At 45.4% G+C, this 20,560-nt stretch overlaps 1 protein-coding gene across 5 annotated transcripts in view; it reads right to left on the reverse strand.

Moving 5' to 3' along the window:
- Nucleotides 1-4,124: 4,124 nt before the first annotated feature.
- add3a (adducin 3 (gamma) a) overlaps nucleotides 4,125-20,560 on the reverse strand; it is a 110,799-nt gene continuing 94,363 nt past the window's right edge. For 2 of the 5 annotated variants that reach the window (XM_072671531.1, XM_072671530.1), the window contains 11 exons: nucleotides 17,784-17,933; nucleotides 17,469-17,612; nucleotides 17,252-17,350; nucleotides 14,107-14,280; nucleotides 13,151-13,402; nucleotides 12,492-12,608; nucleotides 12,257-12,340; nucleotides 11,606-11,623; nucleotides 10,022-10,145; nucleotides 7,131-7,226; nucleotides 4,125-4,393 (listed from right to left, as the gene is read on the reverse strand). In XM_072671531.1, the coding sequence (XP_072527632.1) occupies nucleotides 4,146-4,393; nucleotides 7,131-7,226; nucleotides 10,022-10,145; nucleotides 11,606-11,623; nucleotides 12,257-12,340; nucleotides 12,492-12,608; nucleotides 13,151-13,402; nucleotides 14,107-14,280; nucleotides 17,252-17,350; nucleotides 17,469-17,612; nucleotides 17,784-17,933 (1,506 nt within the window). In that variant the 3' untranslated portion in view covers nucleotides 4,125-4,145. The remainder of the gene's footprint in view (nucleotides 4,394-7,130; nucleotides 7,227-10,021; nucleotides 10,146-11,605; nucleotides 11,624-12,256; nucleotides 12,341-12,491; nucleotides 12,609-13,150; nucleotides 13,403-14,106; nucleotides 14,281-17,251; nucleotides 17,351-17,468; nucleotides 17,613-17,783; nucleotides 17,934-20,560) is intronic. The other 3 variants (XM_072671532.1, XM_072671534.1, XM_072671535.1) reach the window with 3 other exon arrangements.

Here is a 20,560-nt window from a genome sequence, read left to right on the forward strand (position 1 = left end):
CACGTCTCGCGATGGGAACTCGCAGTCTGACCACTGCACTGGACTGTTAACCCACCCCGGAGAGCCCTGCAAAAGCTCGCCACAGGACTCACGGCTGTAACGTTTAATGCAGAAAATAAAACGATGTTATGGATTCGGCTGCTGAAGGGAAATGAAATGGACGTCATGACGTTACGTAAACACGGACGTTCTTTTCTCCCTGCGTTCACGGCAGAGCCCCGAGCACCACAGATAAGGAGCAGCGTTCGTTTCTTAAAATAGCTTTTTTTATTTGTGAATTTACATTGATTAGCAATACAATCTAAAGCAAGTCCATTAGATAACAATTTATATACGTTTTCACAGGTCACATCGAGGCTTGGCTCACACTCGCATGCCAAAGCAAAAAAAAATATTTTTAATTTTTGTTTTTTTTTTAAACCTCTGGTGTGGAGGACTACATGGAGAAAAGAAGCATTAGTTAACCAAATAACAAAAAAAAAAAGTGCAAACTTTTTTCAAAAAATAAAGTAATAATGCACATTCGTTTAGTTGGGAGCCGTTAGCGCTCATAAAATGATTAATAAACCTCTGTAAACTAAAAAACCAAAACAAAACAATACTGCGATACAACATGAAGGGAGATCAGAAACTAACAGAAAAGTAGAAATGATGAAAACGTGAAAATGAAACAAATGAACATGAGCATTTTTAAACCACTCCCCCCCAAGCCGTCTTTTTCATTATTTTTTTTTTCATAATATTTTTCCATTTCTTAAAACCATGCCCAAATATGGTCGGCTTAAAAAGGTCCAGTTTGAGGTAAAACAAAACAAATAAAATTATAAAAGATTCCTTCAAATCTGCGCCTCACACGCCTCGTCTTCCTTTTAAAGCCAAATCCTGACCAAACCCCGCCTCCAGCGCTAGCACTGGCCAATAAGCTCATACTCACATGATCAGTCCATTAGAATAGAAAGCTTGCCTCAATAGCTTAGCAAACTGGAAGCGAAACAATAGCAGTGCAGGAGGCGGGGCTTGTCTTGAATTAATGATTAATTTCTGAAAAGACTGTCCCAAAATATGAACCACTAATGCTAATCCTAGCACAGGAGGCGGGGCTTGTCTTCATTCAATTAAGCATTCAAGAACAGTGATGTCTGGGAGTGTGAACTACTACTAGCCAATCCTAGCGCAGGAGACGGGGCTTGTCTCAAACCAAGCTTTCTAGGATAAAGGACTGTGCTGGAGTATCTGCGACTGCGCTAATCCTAGCGGGCTGTTCGGAAAGACGAGCTACTAGCCAATCGTGACGTTGCAGTTGGGGCTAACTGTTCTGGCTAGAACTACTGGCCAATCCTAATGCAGGAGGCGGGGCTTGTCTTGACTGCAGTATTCTAGAACGGTAAAATCTTCAGCAGTATGAACCGCAAGCCGCCGAATCTCGAGCGGGAGGCGACGCTTTGTAGAACAGCAGGCGGTTCGGAAGTATGAACTACTAGCCAATCCTGGCGTAGGAGGCGGGGCTTGGCAGAACATGGGCAGGAAAGGGAGAACAACAACAACAAAAAAAAACAACAACAAAAACAAAACAGAAAAGCATCCCTCTCCACATCTCCGCTTCACATTGCTCGTTGGGATTGATTGTCTCGGACTCCGAGACTTCACCTCTGGCAACCTGGTCTACTGTTTGCCTTTCGGAAACGCATCATGTGACTCATAAGCCTGACTAGCGGTCATTTGGCTTTTAGCATTAAAAAAATACATATACTGGGGCACAAATCCGTCCATCTGCACGCATTTCGACTGCGCTGGAAAACGAGGGTAAAAATTTCGTAACGACAGAGTTCCTGACCAAGACCGGCACCACAGGACCACAGCTGGGAGCCCTGGTGGAGGACGGTAGGCGGACATGACGTATGTGTTGTAACACCCTGCAGTCAGTTAGTCCACCTTGAGAACCCAAAGACAGCCCTCACGCCACCTTTCTGGATGCACCCTCAGGACATGGGCCCACCAAGCATGCATGTAGATAGCCCAACAACATTCCTGGACGCACCCAATGACCAGAACGGGACATGGGCCCACCATCTGGCATCCAGTGAAGCCCCAGGTTCTCAATCTAATCCTTGACGATCTGGAGATGTCCCCAAGACATATCCCTGGACGTGCCCAATGACCAGAACAATCTCAAGGCATGACCCACCAATGACTTCTTTCTGAACATGCCCAATGATCAACATTGGCCCACCATGCAGACGGCTAGTGACACCCCAGGTCTTCACTCCAGTCCTGGATGTATTCCTGGACATGCCCGATGATGTGAGGACACCCACAGGTCGTGGGCCCACCATGCGGACATCCAGTGAAGCCCCAGATTTTCAACCTAATCCTTGATGACCCAGAGACCGCCCCCGACGACCTACCCCTGGACACGCCCAACGACCAGAACAATCTCAAGGCATGCTCGTGCGCAATGATGAGAACACAACGTCGGGACATGATCCCGATCCCCTGTCCTCGAGAACCCAACCACAGCCCTACGGTGTATCCCTGGACGTACCCCTGGACGTCCCCAATGACCAGATTAAAAGCACTGGAGTTCAACAGCCTTCGTCTCGCAACTGAGGCGTAATATATGGCTTTCCAACACTCCTTTAAAAACAACACAAAACCGCTGAAGCAGCCAACAGCGCCCCCATGCTGGCTTTCGCCTTCACCTGCTGCGTTTTCTCGCTCTGGGATTTTTTGGATATAGATTCATTTATTTTTATCCGTAATAAAAGATACAAATATATAATATAGCATATCCTTTAGCGTTACACAGTTCAACCCTAATCCCACTGCATGTCCCTTCCTCATGTCCTTTCCTACCTCAACCCACCTGCCTCCAACTTTCCGCAGTCTCCGAGTCTCCAACACATCTTTAGCTGAAATCATCTATACGCATTTTTTATATATATACATACACTACAATAAAAGTGCAGCACAAAAATAAAATATATCGTTACACTCATCCAGTTTCTTTTAATATATATATATATATATGTACGTGTTTTTTGTAATCCGAGTTTAATGTATCTGAGAAAGAACAAGCGTCACTACATTATCAGCCGCAGGATCGCAGGCCGTGGCGGAGGAACGGCAACATAAGAAAAACATGCTCAAACGTAAAATCTGCTGTAAAAGTGTAGAAATGAGTAGAAAACTGAGAGGACCGATACCAAAGTGTGCGATGTTTATAAAAAAAAAAAAAAAAAAGAAAAAAAAAAAGAAAATGAATAATTGAGGCCTAAAAACGGTAAATTCGGCTTAACGAGACGGAAATGAACGCTTCACTAAAACGTGATTGCTTTTTTCGGGGTTAACCCTTTGAGTGGTTTGGCAAGAGCAGCCCAAGAGAGGAGGAGCTTTGAGTAGAACGGAATTCTACACGGGATTATTAGTCGGATCGATCGGAAAGAGAGTGAGAGAGAGAGAGAGAGAGAAAAATAAAAGCCTGTAGAAAATTCCCAAAACAAGAGTCCAGTGTGTCGCTCGTCTCGGCCGTGTGGTCGAAAGGTGTGAAAGTGAGACTCGACCGAAGAGGCAGAAATCGAACCATGCTGTGGCTTTTTGGAGGGGGGATATAATAGGAGGCTGAAAAGAGAGGAGCGGGACTCAAAAAATAATCATTACAAATAATACAAAGAAAGAAAGAAAAGGGAATAGTGGTTTAACAGCTTTAACAGGACCGCTGCAGTACCTGTCCAGAGATGGCGTGTATGACCAGGTCTTTCCCGGCTTGTATGTCCAGTCTACTGAAGCTGAGATGGATTCAAGGAAGAGCCAGTTTCCCAGGACTAATTCTCCCTGTTTGAAGCCCGCATTCATTTTGCATCCATCACAACATGACGACACACCTCTACATTATTAACAGAAACAGGTGTCCAGTATCTCATGCCTGCCCAGTTCTTTTAACTCTACGGTGCCCTTCTCAAAAACGCCACCAAAAAAAAATGATAATAAAAATGTGCCAACGTATTTTTTTCCAAATAACCATTTGATAAAAACATCAAATAAAATAGAAAAGGGGGGTTTAAACAGAAGGGTAGACAGACAGACAGACGGGTAAGACAGACAGACGGGTAGGTTTGTGCCCCCCCCCCCCCCCCCCCTCAACCGTCTCAGGCCTCCACCTTCTCCTTCTTTTTGTTCTTCTTCAGGAACGACGGGGTTCGGAACTTCTTCTTCTTCTTGTTGGGCGACTTGGAGGGCGAGCTCTCGGGCGACAGGGCCTCCTCGATCTTCTCGCCCGGGCGCACCGTGATCTCCACGCTCTCCACGCTGGTGGTCAGCTGGCTCATGCGCTTGCTCAGCTCCTCCTCGTCACCGTGGTCATCTTTGCCGTTCAGGAGAAGGTTCGTGTGGTTCTCTGGGTGGAGTAAAAAAAAACAAACACATTATTAATGTTGATATTAGAGCTTCATACCGGATATTAATGCTAGTAGAGCTTCATACCGGATATTAATGCTAGTAGAGCTTCATACCGGATATTAATGCTATTAGAGCTTCATACCGGATATTAATGCTATTAGAGCTTCATACCGGATATTAATGCTATTAGAGCTTCATAGTGGATATTAATGCTATTAGAGCTTCATAGTGGATATTAATGCTAGTAGAGCTTCATACCGGATATTAATGCTAGTAGAGCTTCATACCGGATATTAATGCTAGTAGAGCTTCATACCGGATATTAATGCTAGTAGAGCTTCATACCGGATATTAATGCTAGTAGAGCTTCATACCGGATATTAATGCTATTAGAGCTTCATACCGGATATTAATGCTATTAGAGCTTCATAGTGGATATTAATGCTAGTAGAGCTTCATAGTGGATATTAATGCTAGTAGAGCTTCATAGTGGATATTAATGCTAGTAGAGCTTCATAGTGGATATTAATGCTAGTAGAGCTTCATACCGGATATTAATGCTATTAGAGCTTCATACCGGATATTAATGCTATTAGAGCTTCATACCGGATATTAATGCTATTAGAGCTTCATACCGGATATTAATGCTATTAGAGCTTCATAGTGGATATTAATGCTATTAGAGCTTCATACCGGATATTAATGCTATTAGAGCTTCATACTGGATATTAATGCTATTAGAGCTTCATACTGGATATTAATGCTATTAGAGCTTCATAGTGGATATTAATGCTATTAGAGCTTCATAGTGGATATTAATGACATTAGAGCTTCATAGTGGATATTAATGCTAGTAGAGCTTCATAGTGGATATTAATGCTAGTAGAGCTTCATACCGGATATTAATGCTAGTAGAGCTTCATACCGGATATTAATGCTAGTAGAGCTTCATACTGGATATTAATGCTAGTAGAGCTTCATACCGGATATTTATTGTTTATTCTAACTTCTCTGCATTCACAGCATACTATTTATGGCTTGAAATGTATGACGTTGGTGAGTATTAATATAAACTCATAAAACATTTGAATTATTTTATATATTTATATGAAACAGGGATTCTTAATTTAGTGGAAACGGGCGGGACCAGCCCAGTGAGGCGCAGTGAGTCTAGGTAACTGAAATGAGTCACTTAAACGGCCAGGTTGCATAACTCGGCCTCTGAAATGATGTAACGGCAGCTGCAGGAGTACGCCTGAAGCATTTTAGCACCCACTGCCTACGACTGCTCACCTGCACTGGGGTCCTTTTAACAGGCTCTTAAGCACAGGGCTCTCGGCTACACCTCAATTCTCGCCCTCCACTCTTCTATCTAGCGGGATGTTCTGCAGATAATCGCCCGAAATCATACGTAATTACTGCACTCTGCATGGCAGGAGCCTTGTGGATGCATTAACACAGCCCTCGCTAAAACGTATGCTTGTGCGAGACGGACGCTAGCCGACGCTACTGCTGTACCGCATGCGTTTTCCCCCGGAGGACCTGGCTTTGTTCTAATAACTGGGTTATTCTAAGGCTATTGTTCGGCCCTCCTGACTAACGGGAAGCCTACAGATGAGCCAGGTGACGTCGCTGAACGGCGGTTTCCTGTAGGCCGCCAGGACACTGACGTCACAGGACATATAGAGTGGCTTTTTTGGTACACGCCTCCCTGCTCCACTCTCCTTGGGGCTTTGAGGTAATGGCTGATGCGTGCCCTTCGGTCAAAGGTAAAAGTGGCCCAAACCCGATTTCCTCACCACAGATCCCAACATCTGGGTCATCCGTGTCGCAAATGATCAAAGAGAGATCAGATTCGGATAATTGCCACTTATTACCTGCGGTGTGAACGCACCCATAAAGCCATTACAGTAGCCCGTGGTGTGGTCAGATACGGTCAATCAACCTGGACATGCTCAACAACTGCTGTGTGCTTCTTTAGTTAAGAACGGAAGACGCTAGGCTAATGTTGCTAAGAAATAATGGACTCGGATTGTCACCAATCTTACCAATCCTACTAGTCTATAAATACGAAAAGCTGAATGGTAAAACTAACCGGGACTACTTTTACCTCAGCACTGTGTGCTAAGCGGATGATAATGTAGTTCCAATTATAGCTTGAAATTGAAATCCAATATATATATATATTTAATTGTTTACACATTATTCTGTTTTTGTAAATAATAAATAAAACGATAGTGTGTTTATTTACAGAGAGGAGATTTCGGACAGTGCAAGTCCAGTGTTTGTTAGTGACGTTAGCCTAGCATCTCCCATTTGGAGATCTTGGCTGATCGAGTGCTTCTGGGGTCAGTGATTGGTCAGTCGTTTAAATTTTAAGTCTATTTAAGCCCCGAACAGCACTGTAGAAATACATGCGGTTCAAAGTGCGGCCTAGCGGTATAAAGACGGCCCATGAAGACCCACCAAACGCTCCCACCTCCCCCGGACCCCTTCATATTTTTGTATTGTAATTTTCCTTTAGAAAAGAATTGAATGAAAGTTCAGAGAAACCAAAAGTAAACCCAGATTATTAAATATTAAAATGATCATCAGTCTTTCATTGGTGCAGTCCCAGAGTCCCCTTGGGTTCATAACGAGAGAACTCCCAAATCCTTCAAACACACACACACACACACACACACACACACACACACACACACACACACACACACACACAGACAGAGGTGCTCTACCTTCTTTAGCAGGTGTGTTTTGAGGTGACTGAGTTTGAGACACAGACTGGGAGAGCGTGGAAGCGTCGTCAGAGGTTAGCTGATCCTGCTCCTCCTCTGCAGGAGAGTGAGTGTGGGGGGTGGGGGGTGAGAATTAGTGAAGACAGACAGACAGACAGACAGACAGACAGTTAGAGTGGGGGAAAACAGATTAGAGGGAGACATGCAAGGGGTTGTTAGCTAGCTTTCCATTCAATTTATTTTGCAAGCAATAATTAAGCTGTAGTTGCTGCAGTGGCAGTTTCCATCAAACTGATGTACCCCTGATTATCCTATTAAATAATAATAATAATAATAATAATAATAATAATAATCCCATCACTCATTCAGACTTCCAGACTGTTCCATAAGCTACTGATAAATTAATTATATAAAAAACAAATTCACCTTCACCTTCATCTTTTACACCAGAGGCCTGTGCCGGCCAGCGTCGCTTTAAGAGCGATGAGGGGAGCTAGCTGAACTCAACGGGGGACTGAATTCAATGATTAAGAGAGGTACGAGAGGTGTGTCCCAATACTTCTGTCCACATGGTCTACATCAGATAACCTAATAAAGTGTTAATTACTGCAGCACTGGTGAATTAAAGAGGGAGCATTCACAGTCAGGAAGCCAACAGCTTCCAACATGCTGATCCAGACAGATCCAGTTTCAGAAACCGGAGAAGCTCCGGAGCTCCGGAGCTTTAAAACACACCATTCATACACACTTCCTGGATATATGGCCTATAACGGGCATCTGCAGCCCACCCCCCACCCCTCCAAATCCAAGAGCCCAGATTAGCGGCTAAGCTGCGGACCTCTGTATTGATTTTGGCCTGTTTGAAGACGCTAGGTCCGGTGAGCTATGTGATTAGCATCGAGTGCTGAGGGGGTGAGTCACATGTCAGCGTTCACTCCGAAAGCCCACCAGAGCTCGGCCTCATCGTTCAGGGAAGGGGACGTGTGTGTGTGTGTGTGTGTGTGTGTGTGTGTGTGTGTGTGTGTGTGTGTGTGTGTGTGTGAACCCATGGGGAACCTTCTTTTTTTAAATACGCTGACCAGGTAAAGAACCCTTAAGGCACCCAGGTGGTCACTTGAGTTGCTCTGGTTTGGCCTTTAAGGGTTCTTTACCTGGTCAGCGTATTTAAAAAAAAAGGTTCTCCATGGGTTCTTTAGCAAAGGCAGAACCAGAGCAACTCAAATGATCATCTGGGTTCTTTACCTGGTCAGTGTATTTAAAAAAAGAAGGTTCTCCATGGGTTCTTTAGCAAAGGCAGAACCAGAGCAACTCAAATGATCTGGGTTCTTTACCTGGTCAGTGTATTTAAAAAAAGAAGGTTCTCCATGGGTTCTTTAGCAAAGGCAGAACCAGAGCAACTCAAATGATCTGGGTTCTTTACCTGGTCAGCGTATTTAAAAAAAAAGGTTCTCCATGGGTTCTTTAGCAAAGGCAGAACCAGAGCAACTCAAATGATCATCTGGGTTCTTTACCTGGTCAGTGTATTTAAAAAAAGAAGGTTCTCCATGGGTTCTTTAGCAAAGGCAGAACCAGAGCAACTCAAATGATCTGGGTTCTTTACCTGGTCAGTGTATTTAAAAAAAGAAGGTTCTCCATGGGTTCTTTAGCAAAGGCAGAACCAGAGCAACTCAAATGATCACCTGGGTGCTTTAAGGGTTCTTTACCTGGTCAGTTTTTTTTTTTTTTAAAAGATGGTTCTTTACACTCTATACATTCCACTACTGTTTTTTACGCTTTAAGAACCCCTTTTGAGCACCATACAGAACCCTTCTTTCGGGTAGGGTCTGGGGACCTTCAGGGGTCCATGGTGTACAGCCAGAAGATCCACCGACAGTTCTGACATGAGCCAAATAAAACCTACAAAAAGGGTTCCACTATTGTTACAACTCAAAGAACCCCTTTTTGAGTACCGTGGTTCTCCGAGTAGGGTCTGAGGATCTCTGGGAGAACTGTACATGTCTCTGACAAGCCAAACAAAACAAACCATGCTAGATAAACTCTGCGCAGAAAAAGGGTTCTACGTAGTACTGAAGAGTTTGAGTCATGACAATAGTGGAACCCCTTTTAAACAGTTCTCTACAGAACCGTCTACTTTTATTTTTTCTTGCATATGACCAAGTCAAATGGTTATTTGAGCTCACGGTTCTATACAGAACCATCTACAAAAGGTTCTTCCCGATCAGATACAGAACCCTTTGCCGACTAAACGACTATTTGAGCTTGTACCGTTCTATACAGAACCATCTACAAAAGTTGGTTCTTGTAGATGATCAGATACAGAACCCTTTGTCCCTTAAACGACCACTTGAGCTTGTACAGTTCTATACAGAACCATCTACACAAGGTTCTTCTTGTAAATGACCAGAACCCGCATCTCCAGAACTGCGCATTCAAAGGGTTGCCACGGTTCTATACAACAGGCTTTTCCATCCAATGGGATGGGAGCCCTTTTACCAGACATAGAAACAATCTAGCACCCAAATGGGTCTTTCTGGGTACACACAGAACCGCTGCCTTCACTGAAGAACCCCCGCAGCTTCATGTAAGGTAATTAGTACCCTAACAGCGGAAGGTAATCCTGCCTGGAGGTTCCAGCTAAACCAGGTGGCGAAGCTATCCGAGCTAAAACAAGAACCTCTCCAGAGATCCTGAGAACTGATTTAGAGAACCAAAAACTGGGTAGAACCAGAACCAAGCGTTTTAATTAACCCCCCTCCCCGGAGGAGGAGCAGCATAGTTGGGGACGTAGCTCCAAAACCCAGAGTCAGATCAACGCCTATGGGATAATGGGGGTCAGGTTATGCTCATGTGGGTTCCCACTAAATCTACGAGAGCGAGGATCGCGGTTTTACCATCGAGTCCCAGGTGGTGGCGCTCCACTTGTTTCTTGTAGGTGTCCAGCTCTCCCGCCGTCAGCTCGCTGAATGGGTTGGGCGGCAGCGGCTCGGCCTGATCCTCATCTCCGCCTGTGTAGGGCTGGGTGTATTGAAGGGGGGGGGGGTTTAGACACTGTTAGACAATATATACTGGAATTACGGTCCTGTACGGTCCCTCTTACACATACACACACACACACACAAAAGTAAAGGTCACTCAACCAAACCACAGGTCACACAAGTGAAGATGGTTGCACCACTCAAGGTGGAGGAAACCACAGGTAACCTCAGACGAGCATCAGACACATCAGTGGAGTAGCAACTTCAGACAGACAGGTGTTGCCAAATTCTCAGCAAGGAACGTTGCTACCGTCGGCCCTAGAAGTCGCTAGAAGCCGCCAAACGACCTCATCGCCTAATCTGCATAATGGTCCACATTTGCATAATTGTCTAAATATTTAAGAACTACAAATATAACAAAAATAACTTCGTGACTTTGTCTAGACCAACGTTATGACTGTGGAAGTTATTTTCGTGTCTCTCTGAAGACGCATTTATACATTTACACCCCGCTCTGGAAATAGGGGCCGGGGTCAGCGGCAGCAGTTCATCCACTGTGAGCGTTATGTGTGTGTGTGTGTGTGTGTGTGTGTGTGTGTGTGTGTGTGTGTGTTCACCTCAGAGTCTCCAATAACACTACCTGCCAGTGAGCTACCACACCCCTGGGGTTCGATTCCCGGTCTGGGTGACTTTGCGGCACTACACCAATAAGAGTCCTTGGGCAAGACTCCCAACACTACACTGTCCCGTCGCTGTACTACTCCCTGTGAGTCGCTCTGGATAAGAGAGTCAGCTAAATGCCGTAAATGTAAATAAATATAAACACCAGAAAAAGTCGCTAGATTTGTCGCTAGTGGCTTTAAGAAAAGAAAAAAATTTGCTGAGTTGGCAACACCGCAGAGAGCACCATGCAAACGTCCAGCCTTCTCAGGAATTGCTGAAGCTGTGGGAGGATGGAGAACATCCGAAATGTCCTGACTAGCGGGGGTCACGATACCGGAGCCCACCTGGAGTCACTAGGCAGAAACGCCTACTGGGACGAACCTGGGATTTCAGTTTCAGCAATTCCTGATTCCAGACTTCAAACACTAGGCAAGCCTGGTTTAGCCGGACCAGCCAGTGGGGAACACCATCATCTCTGACCTTCACCGGACTCATGGACGATTTCTCAGAGCTACGTTCGGCTCCTTAAACTCGTTAACTTGCATCTGAATCGGAGTTCCATGGGCCCTAAAATAGAGCCCTGTGGGACTCCACAAAACCCAGCTAACTACGTTTTTTTTTAAATGGCCTGTTCCCGGACAGGGAGTGGCCGAAACGGACGAATAATGGTTGGCCCACGTGGCGGTCCGGCAAAAATAAACAAAAACACAAACAAACAAAAAAACAAGCAAAGACCAAAATAAAATAATAATAATAATAACTGTCTGAAGGACCATCAAAGCACAAAAGCACCGCAAGCAGCACTAAAAACAAAACCTAGCATATTAGCCACGTTACCTGTGCAGGTGACTGCTCCTTTAAAGCAAAACACACAGCCGCATTAACACGACGCTAATACAGATCAACACTGTTAGCTCGGTCGTCGCCCGCTTTCGGTGGGATGGCCAGTGTATTTACATAGCTAGCAAGACCACAGTTATACGCTATATGTCCAAATATTTATGGACATCCTATCTAATGAATGCACACGGCTGCTTTAAGTATTGAGCCAAGTGGAACTAACTGTCCTCCCGAATGACGGATGAGGATGGGGAGGTGACCACCACCCTGACCTCACTAACGCTCTTGTGGCTGGATGCAGTCGAATCCTCACAGCAATGCTCCTTCTAAAGTGGAGACGGTTACTCCAACAAAAGCAGGATCAGCTCTTTACACCCCTTGATTTCAGAACAAACAAGGAACAGGCAGGCGTCCCAATACTTTTGTCCATCTGGTGTATGTAACACAATCACGGCAAAATGGTGTCAGGCCTAGTTTACGCTTGGACCAGCGGCCCGCTCGCTGACCGCCTCTCTCTTTCTAAAAAAGTTAGAGTTTGGCGCCCCTAGCAGACGTCTTGAGTACTGCAGGCTCCTCAGTTCATGCCGATTATTCACGAGCTCGAAGGAAGTGAGGCAAAGAGGACTGTGGGTAATGTAGTGTGCTTACCGGCGGTCTCTCCACCACGATTCCGGCCAGCTTTTGAGACTGTGGGCCAGCGGTCATCAGGTCGAAGCGGTTCTGCTCTCTGATCTGAAACGGACATGGAGAAAGGAGTTGAACCCTGGTCCTGGAGGAACCCCACTGCCCTACACAGTTCAGCGGTTGCCGTGGTTGCCGGGGTACGCCACCTCGAAGGGCTCGAGAATAATTTAAGGGGCTGGAGAAACAGCACAAGACCCACCTTATTTCTCTTAGCGAGAACTTCGTTGGGGTTCGTGTTCAGGGGGACGAACTGGTTGGGGTCTTCGATACGAATCGGGGTGCCACTGCTGGTGCTGCCGTCTTCGGACTTCATCCACTAAGAGGGTGAGAGAAGAACAGCAGGCTTTAGACATGAAGCAGGACCGTAGATCATGCATACAATCAAATCCTTAAATCCGAAAAAAACACTCCAAATACACTATTTGGACAAAAGTATTGGGACACCTGCTCATTCACTGGTTCCCAAAAGCATTGGCTGGAGCACCATCCATCATAAAGCTCCACAGCTCAACGCTATTTAAAGTAGCTAGAGGGATTCATTAGAAGGGGTGTCCACAAACATTTGGACAACCAGTATAGTGCATGTGTCAATGCTCTATTCAATGGTAATAGTTAAAAAAAACAGCCACTAGAGGGCACCGCTAAACCAGCTTTGACTAGCTGATGCACGTGTGACGTACTGAAGGTTGGACCGTGAAGCTGCCGTGGGTTCTATTTGACTCGAAGGATTTCTGAACATTGCTGTGCAGATTTGACTGCATTCGGGCAGGTCAGCTCTAACTCCAACAGTCCACAGCAGTCTGGAGAACCCCCTGCCCAGCAGACTGCAGGGGGGGGTCTTAGGCCATACACACGTACCATGGTCCTGGTGCGCGCGCTCTCCTCCTGGCCTCCGTCCGCCACGTTGACCTTGGTGTAGCAGTTGGGGGAGTTGAGCCAGCGGGTCTTCTCCCTCTGCTGCCGCTGCTGGAGGAGCCTGAAGGGGAAGCGCGGGGTCTCATCGTCGTCGAAGGAAAACGCCGTCACCGTGGCCGGGATCTCCACCTCGCTCTTGTGCCGCGGCTTGTCCCGCACGATCGGGTGCCGGTAAGCGTAGCCTGTGCGATAACCCTGCCGGAAGGGGGCAAAACACACGCAGGGTCAACAGACAGCCTTTAACTCCACACAGCTTTAATTCATTAAATTCAGGTTAATTCGAAATTGAAGGGGCACTCGGGCCGCATCGCATCCTAGAGGACTCTCCAGAGACAGATGTCCTGCTTTAAAACACTGGGGGGGCTTTAAAAAACTAGGAAGCCCCCTCGTGACGATGCAACCTGAAGGAGAGATGAGCTTGGGACACCCTGCCTGCATTTGCTAGCCTCGTCACTGGCTACTGTATGCGATATGCTAGTCTCCATTTACTGTATTTATTTACAGACTGCCAACAGAATGGACACCATGCTGTCTAACGCCAGGCATGGGCTCGAGGGGTATAAAGCCCCCCAGCATTAAGTTCACTGCAATGATGAAAGGTGCGCCATTGCTAATGCAATCAAATCCTCACAGCAATTTCCTCCAAAACCTAGTAGAAAGCCTTTCCTCCCTTGATGGTAGAGACACAGTTACTCCAAGAAAAGCAGGATAAGCTCTTTTAATACCCTTGATTTCAGGAGAAACAATAAACTAGCAGGTGTCCAAATACTTCTGTCCATTTCAATCGACGCAATCGAATGAGCCTACGAAGCCTTCCTGCAGAGGATCTGTGGGTAACCTAGCGTAGGGCTACAGGAAGCACGAGGTTCTGGTAGGGCCTGAAAGCAGGCTGCACCCACCATGTTGTCCAGCATCCTCATGAGGGCCTCGAACTCCAGCTCTCCGATTTTCCACTTGTGCTGAGAGCCCATGTTGACGCCAGCTTCGGCCACGCCTTGCGTCCGGGACTTGTACTTCTCCAAATCCAAGACGATCAGGTTCTCCACCCCGCCGGCACAGGAGAATGCGTTCACCTGCGGAGGGAAATGATCGACAAGCTTTAGATGGGTCCAAATAAACGGTCTGGAGTCCAATCGTTCCTTAAACCCCATAGAAAGGCCTACATCGCAGTTCCTCACCCTCAGAACTGCACTACTCTCATAATTAACAGCAGTTTTATAGGCCCTAAAATAGAACCTTGTGGGACGCCACAAAACATGCTTAACTATTCCCAACAAATTCACTGCAGTTTCTGCATTTACAACACGATTAATAACTCCTCAATAAACTGAAGAGTTCTAACTGCTTCAGAAACAGCTTGACTAAGATTTTAAAAATTATATTTTTTCAATATTTCAAAGACATTTTTTTCTGTTGGCCACATTTTGCTTCTTTAGAATTTTTTTTTTTGAGGTTCTTTAAACTTTGTCTTCTTTACAAAAGTTCTTCAAACTCATTTAGTTCTCATTTACTTCAATCCAAAGGTTTTCAGGGAACCAAAATTGGTTCTATTATTGTAGCAATTCCCCTCAGTATGTTCTTCCCTTATGAACCACTTTCATTTGTTTTGAGGTTCTTTAAAACCCAAAATATTTGGAGGTACCATAAAATGTTCTTCGTACTTGCAGTTCTAATTGACAACAATCAAAAAAAGGGTTTTGAGGCAACCAAAATTGGATTTTCTATGGTGGGGATTCTCTTCCCTAGCGCTTTGAGGCTATTTTTATTTTTTATTTTTTTAAAATTTTGGTTCTATAAAAGTTCCTCATACTTGTAGGTTGTATTTACAACAATCCAGGAATTTCTTAGGAAACCAAAACTGTTTCTTTGATTTCGTTTCTTTAATTCTCTTAATTTTTTTTCGGAATTTTAAATCTTTAAACTTTTTTTTTTTTAAACTTTGGAGGTTCTGTAAAAAGTTCTTCTCGCCATTCTCATTTACAATCAAAGGGCTTTCAGGAAACCAAAACTGGTCATTCTGTGGTGGTAGTTCTCCACCTCAGTCTTCATTTCACTACATTCACATAATTATTTTTTATGGACTTTCTATTAAAAACAAACTTCAATAACAGAAATTTTTATTTACAATAATCAGATTTTCCAGGAACTATAATTGGCTTATTTTTTGAGCACTTTCTTCTTTGAACCACCGACACCTTTCTGGAGGATCTTCTCAACATTTTCAACTTTGGAGGTCCTGTAAAAGTTCCTAAATTCATACTTGCAGGTTTTATTTGCAACAATCCAGAGGTTTTGGTTCTTCTATGGTGGGGATTCTTTCCCCTAGCGAATTTCTCCTTGGAGGTTCTTTTAATTTTTAGGGAATTTTGGTTCTATAAAAGTTCCTAATACTTGTAGGTTGTATTTACAAAAATCCAGGACTTTTTAGGGAACCAAAACTGATTCTTCTACAGTTGGAATTTGAAATTTAGTTCTTTAACTCTCTTAATTTTTTTGGAATTCTTTAAACTTTTTTTTTTACTTTGGAGGTTCTATAAAAAGTTCTTCTTGCTGTTCTCATTTATAAATCAAAGGGTTTTCAGGAAACCAAAACTGGTCATTCTATGGTGGGGATTCCTTTCCCTAGTGCTTTCCTCCTTGGAGGTTCTTTTAGAGGACATTTTTGGGGAATTTTGGTTCTATAAACGTTCCTCATCCTTGTAGGTTCCATTTACAACAATCCAGGAATTTACAGGGAACCAAAACTGATTCTTCTACGGTTTGAATTTGGGATTTAGTTTCTTTAATTTAACTCTCTTAATTTTTTCGGAATTCTTTAAACTTTTACTTTTGGAGGTTCTAGAAAAAGTTCTTCTCGCCGTTCTCATTTACAATCAAAGGTTTTTCAGGAAACCAAAACTGGTCATTCTGTAGTGGTAAATTTCCATCTCAAGTCTTCCTTTCACTATCTTCACATTGTTAAATTTTATTTATATGGACTTTCTATTAAAAACAAACTTCAATAACAGCTCTTTCTTCTTTGACACTTTCTCCACCGACACCTTTCTGGAGGATCTTCAACATTTTCAACTTTGGAGGTCCTATAAAAGTTCCTAAGTTCAAACTTGCAGGTTTCATTTGCAACAATCCAGAAGTTTTGGTTCTTCTATGGTAGGAATTCCTTTTAGCAAGGTCATATTTTGGACCTGTGAATAAAAGCTCAGCTAAGCAAAGCGAAACTTCAAAACACAGGGTTTTATTTGTAGCAGAGTCATCCGTATACTTGCTTCGGTACCAAGCTGGAACAGTGTTTTGTAACAGGGAGTTTTAGGGGGATTTCTAATAATCAGGCAAACACCACATGCTAGTGCATTCTTCTGTAGTGAACACGCAGCGATTACGGCTGCTCGTTTAAAGAGAGAGAAAGATAAGAGGCAGAAAGACGGGAGGAGGGGTGACTGGGTTGAGGGGGAGGAAGACATTGCGCAAAGCTCCCATCTAGCGAACACAACTGGAGACAGTGGGCAACCCCACAATCACCATGAGCTGAATCGTTATGACCACCAGCTCAATTCTCCGCTAGTCCTCCATGTGAAGGTGTCCTGTGCTTACTGCTGCCGAGACGCACCTGCAAGTTAAGTAGGAGCATCGGGTGGGCATGGGCTGGGTGTTGCAACATGCCCTTTCTGTGGCCACCAGTTGAGCTGAGACCACCTTGCTGCGTTGATGAGCCTTGGGAGCCCAACACCTTGCCCCGGGTTCGTGAAGGGGTCCCCTCTGCAGACTACCGTCGGCAGGTACCCCCTATAGGCACCCTTGGATTCGTTTGGGAGACACATCCAACACGTCCAGCATCGTTGGCCTTTGTTACGAGACTCACTGTGCAAATGTTTGGGCACCCTTGGTCAAATGATGTGCTTTTTGGCGAGATGTGCTACAGGATGGGTAGTCTATGCTACACTAGGAGTTTTGCACGGGTCAGGTTATAGGCAGCTTCTGCCGTATCACCCCCCGTGCCCCTTGCAACAGGCAGACAGACGAAGATGGACAGACTAGAGGTCTAACCTGGATCTCGCAGGCAAACTGGGCATTGTAGATATAGTGGAAAGCCTCCTCAATGGTCTCCCCCAAAGCAACCACGCCGTGGTTTCTCAGAACCAGCACCTGAAACACACAATGACATCACTGGTGGTCATCAGCACACCCCACACACCTAAACCAGGAGTTCTCAGCACAGCATACGTCAGTATTGTATATGTGATTGTGTGTGTGTGTGTAGAACCTTGGCTGAAGGTCCGAGTGCTTTCTGGAGCTCCACTCTCTCCTCTTGCTCATCCAGAATGCCCTGGTAATTGAAGTAGGCGATATCCCCCAGAATCAAAGCCTCCTGCGAGATGGGCAGCAGGCCGCACTTCATCGAAGACACCTGCGGGACGATGGAGAGAACCCTCAGTAAACGAGACCAACAACACTCGACACCAGCGAGGTTGCCGGTGGAGACCCATAGAGCATGACTGGCCTCGCCCTCCCCCACGAGGGGAGACATTCATCCAGGAGTAGTTACGCTAAAGAGGTGTAAGAGCAGCATGCTACTCACGGCTGCTGTGGCCGGGGTGTGTATGTGGACGATGCAGCGCACGTCCGGCCTCATGGAGTAGATGGCAGCGTGGGGACTGAACCCGGCCGGGTCGATCCGCAGAGTGGTGGAGCCCTGGTCCACCACGTCACCCAGAATGTTGACCTTCACCTAGAGAGACACAAACACAAGCACAGAGTGAATGAAGCGTTCCAGACCACCAGAAATGATCAAATAAGCAGCCTCTGAGGACACACACATACACACACACACGAGGAAATGACCGTTAATTGAGGCTTTACTGACTCAATTACCCATGATGCTTCCTTTATGGAGGGTTCATTAGGGCCTTTATCGGGTTAGAGGCCGTTTACCCACCCGCAGGATTGCAGAGGAGGACCTGCTCTCTGGACAAAACCGCAGGACTGACCTCTGAGCTGCTCTGGATGGACCAGAGCGAGCTGCAAGAGCTCCTTGCTGAGGAGAGCTGGAGCTTTAAGCTGCTGACTTTACATTCACATACAACCACACCCTTCATAAACCAGCCAGGGAGCGCGAGAGCGTGTGCGCGCGACAGGGGGAGAGAGAGAGAGAGAGAGAGAGACAGAGAGAGAGAGAGAGAGAGAGAGAGAGAGAGAGAGAGTGTGTGTGAGTGTGGATAGAGAGAGAAAGCACAGACAGAGAGAAAAGGTAAGAGAAAATGCGACAGAGCCGTAAGAGCCAGCAGACCAGAGTGAGAGGGCGCGATAGCCCCAATAAAAAAAGAAGCAAAAAGAAGCAAGAGATGGGCGGGGGAAGAGAAAGAGAAAGAGAAATTCAGGAGAAAAATGGAGCGACAATGAGGACAGAGCGAGAGACAGGAAAAAAGAGAGAGAAAGAGCGCGAGAGCAGAAACAGAAAACGAGCATGAAAGAGAGAAGAGAAGAACTTGATGAGAAACATAGAAAAAAGAAGGCGAGAGAAAGAAAGACTACAGGGATTGACCTAGCGAGCGAAAGCAAGAGGGACGAGGCGCGAGAGCACGAGTCCTGCTGGCGTGTTTACAGCATCAGTGCGACTGCAGACGAGCCTCGTAATAATGCTGTCACACACCACACAACTGTCCCTTCACAAACCTGTCAATACCATCAGCTCCCCCCCCAACCAACACACACACACACACACACACACACACACACACACACACACGTCTGCCTTATGACTGGAACTGGGCTGGTCGGAGCTTCAGGGCCAGGTTATGTAATAAGGTGGATCATGTGCTTCCCAGAAGAACAGGCTTCAGTTGAGCTTCTGCTGCAGGCCTCAGGCTCCGAACAGCCTTCACAGGAAACACCAGCAGAACTTACTAACTACAACCCTACAATCTGAGCCCCATCAGGATTCCCCAAATGTGGTGACTCCGACTGGTGGGAACACTGTTTAATCCATCAGGACCCCCCACCCCCACCCCCACCTTAACCTCCACCCCACCACCGCAAGCTTGAGCTTCAAGCCAACTAAGCCACGATCATCATCATCATCATCATCATCAGCTGAAGAGCGCCGTGGTCCGTCCAGCATTAAGCCGGTACTCCAGCTTCCTGCAGTCGTCCTCTCCTTCACCTCCAGTTTCAGACAGCGTGCAGAGTGCCGCATGCCAAAGTTTCACTCTGAACCCAAAGCGACCTTTTCCTCCGGCTGCAGCAACCCCCCCGCCTTTCAGTCGCAGACCCACCCACGCCGAGCCTGCAGCCCTAACGTCAAGGGACGAAAGATACAGATCTGATCAGAGAGGTTTTCTTTTTTTCTTTTTAAAGCCAGACACGTAAACCTCAAGTTCAGAAACCAAACCACTGCAAATAACAAAAAAAAAAAGCCTCCTAATGAGATCCTGGACCTATTCAACGTGCTTGGACCCCGGGGATTTTTGGATTGCCACTTGCGATGTAATTGGACAAGAGGACGATAACAACTACCATACCAACCGCCCAGCGGCACCACCGCGGCGGCCCCAAGTGCTTGGACCCCTGACAATTGCCGCTTGTGATGCAACCTAAGGAAGTGTTCTACATCAATTTCTTCAAAGGCCAACCAACATAGCAACTGCCTAGCAGCAACAACAACCACCCCATCAACCACAGTGCAACACCATAGCAACCACCTAGCAACACTGCAGGGATCCTGGATCTAATCAAACAGAGCATAAATATGGAGCCTTACACCAAGTGCTGTAATTTTATTTGAAGATTTATTCTACATCAATTTCTTAGACAAAGAACCAATACAGCGACTGCCTAGCAACCAGTCGTGATGATACAAAAACAGTAATCACCCTAGATACCAACAACCAGCAACATCTTAGAATCTGCCTGGAAGTGGGAACCACTTTAGCTGAGCAAGCAATCTGGGGTTTTTTATTTTTATTATTAACGGGAAATGCTAAATTGTAGTTAGTGTGTAATAAAACCACTGTATAAGATTATTTTTACAAATATTATTAAATTATATATTTACAAAAACAAAACAACAAAAACAAAAATAAAAAAACACCCACACATTTAAGCTGAGCATGCTGTGTTTTTTTTTTTCAGGAAATGCACTTTAATAGTTTTTATGTTTTAAACCACTAAATCAAGTTATTTTGGAATTATTTATAAAATTATTAATTTAGTTTCTAGTCCAAACAAAACCCATGTTGAGACCCTGGACCAACTATAAATCCAGTCTAAAAGTCCAGTCTAAACACACTGCCAGTCATGTGTGCTCTACTGGCTCCATAACCTCTTTCAGTGCTTGGACCCCCGATTATTGCCACTGGC

This window comes from Salminus brasiliensis, chromosome 25, assembly GCF_030463535.1.
Source record: "Salminus brasiliensis chromosome 25, fSalBra1.hap2, whole genome shotgun sequence".
In the NCBI taxonomy this organism is placed as follows: Eukaryota; Metazoa; Chordata; class Actinopteri; order Characiformes; family Bryconidae; genus Salminus; species Salminus brasiliensis.